At 37.1% G+C, this 8,602-nt stretch overlaps 1 protein-coding gene across 1 annotated transcript; it reads right to left on the reverse strand.

The window, feature by feature from the left end:
* Positions 1 to 519: 519 nt before the first annotated feature.
* On the reverse strand, positions 520 to 8,007 carry LOC144442502 (ADP-ribosyl cyclase/cyclic ADP-ribose hydrolase-like). The gene is made up of 7 exons (XM_078131862.1): positions 7,646 to 8,007; positions 5,228 to 5,351; positions 4,624 to 4,851; positions 3,249 to 3,325; positions 2,385 to 2,468; positions 1,950 to 2,039; positions 520 to 1,326 (listed from the first exon to the last, which is right to left on the reverse strand). The coding sequence occupies exons 1-7, from the start codon at positions 7,852 to 7,854 to the stop codon at positions 1,185 to 1,187; spliced, it is 954 nt and encodes a 317-aa protein (XP_077987988.1). The 5' UTR covers positions 7,855 to 8,007; the 3' UTR covers positions 520 to 1,184.
* Between the last annotated feature and the right edge of the window lie 595 nt (positions 8,008 to 8,602).

An 8,602-nucleotide genomic window follows, 5' to 3' on the forward strand; every position in this document is an offset into this window, starting at 1 on the left:
AAAATTAAATGGATATGGGTGGATAGATGGATGTACGTAGAGACGTACGTGTGTGTAGGGGGAGGGGTGGAAGAGTGTGTGGAAGCATGTGTATGTATGTATGTATGTATGTATGTATGTATGTATGTATGTATGTATGTATGTATGTATGTATGTATGTATGTATGTATGTATGTATGTATGTATGTATGCATGCATGTATGTATGTATGTATGTATGTATGTATGTATGTATGTATGTACGTATGTATGTACGTATGTACGTATGTACGTATGTACGTATGTATGTATGTATGTATGTATGTATGTATGTATGTATGTATGTATGTATGTATGTATGTATGTATGTATGTGTGTGTATGTATGTATGTATGTATGTATGTGTGTGTATGTATGTATGTATGTATGTATGTATGTATGTATGTATGTATGTATGTATGTATGTATGTATGTATGTATGTATGTATGTAGCGAGAACAACGTGAATGACATACATTGACTATAAATCGCAATGCCTTTCATATGTTGTACTCCTTTAACACAATAAAATGATAACATACATGGAAAGCATGGTCAGAAATATGTGCATTACTTAATATATTGCATATAAAACTAGATTTGTATAGTTTGAGACCCATAAAGGAACACTTTGATGCTTATTACATTGATGTACGCTTGAATAGTATGAATGTATGCACTCAATATATTTTGAAGCTTTCGTGTGTTTTGTTTAGGAATAGCAGATCGAAAAAACTTACGAAGTTTGAAACAACAACAACAATAATAGTACGTACAAGTACTGTTTAGCCTTTCTATCTTCCAAATGTTTCAGTTATGTAAAAAGGTTCTATATAAAGTCCTTCACATCACCATTCCGACATTAATACCTGCATTTCCGGACTGAACTTTATGAATATTACCAGAAAATATGGGGATTTTGTAGAATCGATGACGTAGAAGGACAATGTTGTGACGTAACGACCAGGATAAACCCCGTACTATTTGTTTGAAAGCGTTCAATTTGGTTTGTGTATATTCAAACCACTAAAAACAGTGTGAGGTGTATAGTATTATCACTGCAAGCACTACAACAGCTAATAAGATAAACATTGCAGTTATGGCAAGCTCGTGCATTACTACAGGTACGACGACAGTTATTGAAGTGTGTTCTTTTCACCAGTATAATCACCCCTGTGAAACTGCTAGCTGTGTCAAGACAGTCAGTATCAGGCACAAGACAGACGCGATAGGAATGCTACCTCCACAGTAACAATTGGAATCTGTTACGTCATCAACATCTCGACGTACTCTGTCAGAAACAAAGTCCCTATGGAAGACAAATAACAAGATTGAAGTTAAAAAAAATATATACTTGTGGATTTTTCAAAATCTATATACTTATGAATCAAATTTTGATAACTGAATCAGAAACATTTGTCAGTATTTATCCATGCATGTTTTAAAAAGGATAAAATGCCATACAGATATAATTTTAACGAAGCGCATTTTACAATTTTACATTCCCTGCAATCAAATATGAGAATGTAGTCTGTACAAAGTTACTCTTACTCCTGGCATATACCTAAGCAGCACTACCGCCCTCTACACCTCCTTTGCGCACGCTCCCTGTCCCGTCTGAAAGCGCATAGGAATGCGTCTTTCACATAGCAACCTCCGTCCTACCAGGTCCTCCATTTATTCAATTGGTTAGACAGGGACACAATAATTATTCAAAGACTTCAGCCATTTATGAAACTGGCACTGGAATTAACTGGTTAGGCTAGATTCTTGTTTAGTGTTGAGCACCTACAGTACCTAAAGATAGCTCACACAAACAATGTATTTTGCAATTGGACAATAAAATGTAGCAATGTTAGACTTTTTGTAGAGGCGGGCGATGTTTTGTTCCAGGTTAACCGATATTTATGTTTATCATGATATTATACTTACGTGTAATCCATACATTCAGATTGAAATCCATGCTCAGATATCTTGTTTCTCAGATTATCTAATGTTGTCCCACTTTTACAAGTTTCTTTCCTACATAAATGCAGAAGGGGAAAGTCTACCACTCGATCAATCATGATTTTAATAAGATTGTCTTTTAATCATAATACAAATTTGTCTCTCCAGAGGGCGCTGTGACAGGGTAGGCAGGCCTTCACGTCACTCTCAGCATCAGGAAAATACAAATTACTATCTCAATGTTATGCTGTTCGATTTTGGAAAAAAAAGCGTTTTACATAATATAACCAATTTAAGATATTGTCTTTAACATTCAAAACTTTGAATGGATAATTTGTCCACTGATTCTATACTAAAAATACAAGCCTCAATCACCCAGGATATTCAATTCTAAGGTTACATAATCTATGTATTGCCTACCTTGTCGATGTATAAACCAAGAGTATACGAACTAGTGTAACTCTTCCTGTCCGTAGGTTTGGCAGTTCATAAAGAGCGAAGATGCTTTTGAAGAAAACAATTAATTGTAAGTTATGATTACAAAGAAAGTATGATATGATATGATATGATATGATATGATATGGTGTGGTATGGTGTGGTGTGGTGTGGTGTGGTGTGGTGTGGTGTGGTGTGGTGTGGTGTGGTGTGATGATATGTGTTTTATTGTCATATATATACTGATACATATATAATGAAATGTGCATTGATTTTGCGTGTAATGAAAAATTTACAAAAACAGTATTCTGTAGAGGACTCCTAACACGAGATTGGTAATAGATTCACAAAGTCTTACAAAATGCTATAATTCCTCTTCACTTCTGAGATATACAATTGTGATCCCTCGACCATGCATACTAGACGTTCAATGACTTTTTCAGTTAGCAGAGGTTTCCAATCAGTGTACCGAAACCCCCATACTAGACCATAGGGGAGGGGAGGGGAACTACGCCATAACTTGGCAGGAGCGCGCGTACAGCAACACTGTGATTAATAAAATTCATCAACGGTTCTCTTCATCACCTGACAATTCTCCTCTGTCAGGTGTCACCAACCATCATCTGTCATTAGATCATCAGTTGGCCTGAAGAAGCATCCAGGATAGGACGTGAAACTATTGCCACTCAAAACAATAGCAAGCCCAGTAGGGTAGATTATAATTACTTCTTTATTACTAGAGGAGTACACACATTTTCTTGTGATTCTTATTTGCTGAAAACTTGAGTCACAACAGACCAAGTGGAATTTCATGATAGGGAGAGAAATTCTATGTTGATTTATACTAACCTGTTGTCTCTAAATGCACCACCATCTCTTGAACCATCGAGCATAATAGACACAATTCCCACGGCTTCTTCAGCAAACTAAAAGAAAAGATAAGGGGTTTATTTCACATGTTATAAAGGGAAACGCCACTGTAGGAAATAAAGGCATTTTCGTAAACTTGTGTTCTGGAGTCGTTTGACATTTTTGCAACATATATTTGATCTTGTAAGTTCATACATTCTGTCGATCATGATGCATTTGCTGATGATAATCAAATGTATAAAAGTGCTCAAATTGACCAAATTCGACTCATGATCGAAACCATGCAGAATTGTATCTATGATGTTAAAGTATGGATGACTCACAACAAACTCCAATTCAACGACAGTAAAACTGAAGCTATGCTAATCATGTCACCTAGACTGACCACTAAAGAGTCTCCCACTCACATCCATGTCGGTGATGCTGATGTACACTTTTCCTCTTGCGTCAAGAACCTTTGTGAACATGGCAGAGCATGTTCAGAATGTCTGTAATATGTCGTGTATGCAGTCGTCATATTGCTTCAATCTGTCATTTTCTAACGCAACAGGCCACCAAGACTCTTGTCTGTGTTCTTTCTCGCTTGGATTACTGTAATAGTCTTCTTTCTGGTTGTCCTAAGAATCTTATTAACAAGCTACAGCATGTACAGAATGCAGCCACACGCCTTGTGTGCAAAGCCACAAAGTTTGACCACGTTGAACCACTTCTACATTCTTTACATTGGTTACCGATCAACTCTCGCATACAACACAAGGTTTCTTCTGTTTGTTATGACGTGTTGGAGGTGATTGGTCCTGACCCACCACCATTGGTGGAGGGTCTATGGTCCTGCATATCTTTCTCATCTTCTTCATCTTTATGCTCCCAACAGACAACTTAGGTCTTCATCCAAAACACGCATCCTAAAGAAACCATTTGTCACTAAGAAGCTCGGCGAGCATTCCCCGTTCTTGATCTTACACTGCTTCTTCAATTTGGAACAGTCTTTCCCACAGTTTTCATCACACTCACTCTAAGTCTCCGTTCCGTTCTGCCCTTAAAACTTACCTATTTCAATCTTAACTCCCACTCACTTTATACACACTTCTCTCTACATCCTTCCATGTTTTCAATTGTTTCTCTGTATCCTCTCATTTTGTTAGTAGTTCTGTGTCTGCGCCTGGAGCTCTTCGGAGAACAGGCACATTATAAATTACTATTATTATATGTATTACGCAAGAATGACGAGAAAAACCTACTTTAAGTCGCGATTCAATTCTGCCATTATCTGTAAAGTTCCGTTCTCCTAAAGGGGAGTCCTGATTTGACTGTAACTGCGTTTACAAAGAGGATTACCATGACTGTTACTCACCACAATCGATGCTTGCTGCCAAAAAGCTCCAACCGCATCAAATTTCTCGATTTGACGGCATTCTTTGTAGCCCTGACATGAATTGTAGTTAATTCCAGGCGTCGATTTCTGGCCACACCATGTCAACTTATTAGCTGTGTACCCTGTCAAAGTATCCTCTAACGTTGTGAAGTCACATGTTGCTGATGCTTCATGTGCTTGATTAGTCGTATTGGACCAGAACAACGTCTACATAATTATACATTGGAAATGAAATGAAAAGACACGTGACCGTAAAAATAAAATACAAGACTAAAATTTTAATGAAAAAGTGTGGACGACGTTGACTAAAACTCGTCATTTCACGTCATGGAGAATATATAAAACGTAATCAGGGGTGAAAACAAGACTTTTTCTTAATTAACAACAATGCATTGTAGGTGTCCATAATGTCACGTGTTCTGTATAATGGTCAAGTTGATCAATTCGCATACTGAGTCTTGGCTTTGTGTTTCGACATGAATAACAGTTTAATACCATCAAAGAAAGTTAAATTTCAAGTTTCTTTGATTTTTGTTTTTTGACAGTCTACTGTACACTTATGCTATGAAAATAACCGAGATACCTTATCCTTTGGCGTTGGGTGCACTGCAGCCTTACAGTAATTGATGTAGCTGTCCTTGAGAAGACATGGATCCTTATATGCAAAGGCATCGTGGAACAGACGCCACAGATTAGTACAATTTTGCCTGTAACAGAAGACGGGTGTATATGTAATTAAAGTAAGTCAAAATATCATCCCCTTTTCAGTCGCTAAGATACACCATTCGTTCCACGCTGTCAGTTAGACGCCTTATCAACATGACGCAATTTACAGTCTACCCCTTTTGATTGAAGCGTCTTAGGCCTAATAAAAAACTTGTGTGTTCCGGTTCCCCAACCCCACACCTAGTTTTTCACTGCCGACCCTAAACTCTTTTTTACATATTCGAGAAAAAATAATAAAATCACGAAAATTGTGAAGTCTCGCCAGAAATAATGCTTAAAAAAGACAATATAAAACTGTTCTTTCAATCTGTAATGGCTGTACATCTGATGAGAAGAAATAAACAACACAGAGACCATTTGGAAAACAATGGAAAACATAACTACCTGAACTAGACACTCACACATGAAAACAAATATAATATAATATAATAAAATAAAATAAAATAAAAAAAATCTACCTACCACACCTATTTTAAAATTGAGCATAATCGGAACCACACAATTTTTTTTATTATAGTGTACAGTGGAGTCAACTCACCACATGAAAACAAATATAATATAATAAAATAAAATAAAATAAAAAAATCTACCTACCACACCTATTTTAAAATTGAGCGTAATCGGAACCACACAATTTTTTTTATTATAGTGTACAGTGGAGTCAACTCACCACCACGTACGACTACCTTAAATTGCCTGCCGCTGGGGGCACTGTTCATGATCTGAGACGTGTTTATATCATTAGCTGCTATCGCATGTATGATATACTTGTTGCACGACAGGGTAGTCTGACAGATAAATACAAAGATATGAAATTTAAAAATTCCAAAGAGAGATTTCAAATTAAATCATACCACCCATGGTCCATGTACAGGCTAGTACAAATCATACTGGAGTTTAAACCATCAATTTGGAAGAAAGACAACAAAACATGTGAAAAGAAACTTGCAAATGGTATGATAATTTTAGGGAAAAAAATCAGCTTTTTAATCTCTAGGAAGTGCACATATGATTATACAGACAACAAAAACCATGTATAATATGTTTGTGTATCGTTACACGATCACAAACAGGTATGACAGATGATTTCACCGTTGGTGGCGCTCCTGTTATCTACATGCAGAGTACGAGTGCAAACAAATCTATACATTGGTAATACAGGTGAAGACAAGTTTTGTTTACGACACCACGCACCCAGTATATGAAAGGTCAGCTCGCTGTTCAGATTTGAACAATGACCATTGAAATAGCCAAAGGTTTTTCACTTTCGGTAGCCCAGTTGTACCGAGTTATCTCAGTGATTTTGGTGATTCCTTACTTTTAATTAGAGAACATTGCAATTCATTGTAAATTTTAGTCACAAAGTAAAGTCGATGTTGTATCGCGTATCGCTAGAATGTAATGCGATCGAGACTGTCGTAAATAACGACGTTTGTCCCTGACCCCATATAAGGTCAAGGATGTCTGGGGCAATCCAAACTCAGTTTATTCTGCAAAATATAAGTACAGGAAGTTGGCCGAGGTGCATTTGGCGCTGATTAGGTTTTCCCACTACATGTACAGTTATACCACACTTCCCTTTGTGTAGTCCTGCTTCCATGACGGTGCACGAGTCTGTATTACCATGGATGTATTAGTGAGACTAATACATCCATGGTATTACTGACTGGAGGGACAATTGTCAGAATCGAGTCCCGAATTCCTCCGTATGCAAGCAGGACTACCCTTTGTGGTGATAACGTGATGACATCCTGTATCACGATATCACCCTCTCCTATTTTCACATATACACATTCAAACCAGGCCATCGTAGTTGGTTGTCAAGAGCAAAGTGGTATTAATCGAATTGTAACTTTTTAATGTTGTACACACATAATATATATACAAAGAATTTCCACTGGAATATTTTCGATCGCTCGATCTTTCTGAAGTCCATGATTTTGCTTTTCAATTAATTATAACAAAAATACAGCCTCCTACCCCGTCATCCTACGACCAACTATATTGAATTACATGTTTTATTACAGTGCCTCAAAGGGGAAACTATTGCTGTAGGTTTTGTCCATTCGTCCGAAATAAATCACTCCAGGTCATGCCATGCTATGGTGAATATTAGATAGTGTGCATCATATAGGTCACTCGGCTAGAAACTGCTTCTTGATACGAAAATTGGCCAAAAACTAGTGTTTTGTCTAAACACAGTCACTGTGGTCTAAATTAACTCTCACCTTGGCGTTATAAAATATGCAAAGATATGACCCAGATTTACACTTACCCACACTGACGTCTTTCACACCGAGTCATAAAAAGTTGCTCAATATCAGCTGGCGTTCCACTACCTGAAAATGTACTAGGATTTCGCCATCGGTTGTTGTCAGATGGGTCTACTTCCCGTAGGTCACGAATGGTACCTGCAGCTGACGTAACTGGATTCCCTACAATAAGGAGACTAAAGGCAGTCATAGCAATACAACTGAGATTCATTTTGTATCAGTTGTGTCAAAGACTCTGGATCCACAAAATGAATGTAGTAGTGAAACAGGAATATAGAGATGTACAGGCGTTACTGCGGAAAAAAGTGTTATTACGAATTGTTGTGGCACCCTGTTTCCTGGAATTTGTGAAAAATTACTAGTCAACACATGCGCAAAACATTGTTTGGACTAGTATAGGGCTTTACTTTTAGTTTCGCAAAGGTGAGATCACGCGATTGGGCTGTAAAGTAACCAACCAACCAACCAACCATGTCAGTTTCACCACAAAGTCTTAGTCTGCAGTATAAAACATTTCCCGCCAAAGTTAGTCAGAACTTTTAGAAACCCTTTGATTTCAGTTTTGTTGAGATAATCCAGTTCTCATTTCTTTGTATATACATACATGTATACAAGTTATGCACACACGTACACATGCATACACACACGTATGTACGTACATACATATTACATACATGCGCATTTACACATGTACGTATGTACGTACGCACGCACATGCATACATACATACATACATACATACATACATACATACATACATACATACATACATACATACATACATGCACACATCCATCCATACATACATACATATGTACATACATACATACATACATACATACATACGTACGTACGTACGTACATACATACATACATACATACGTACGTACGTACCTGATACATATGTACATACATACATACATACATACATACATACATAGACATACACACACATACAT

The sequence above is a fragment of the Glandiceps talaboti genome, chromosome 11, assembly GCF_964340395.1.
Source record: "Glandiceps talaboti chromosome 11, keGlaTala1.1, whole genome shotgun sequence".
Classification (NCBI taxonomy): domain Eukaryota; kingdom Metazoa; phylum Hemichordata; class Enteropneusta; family Spengelidae; genus Glandiceps; species Glandiceps talaboti.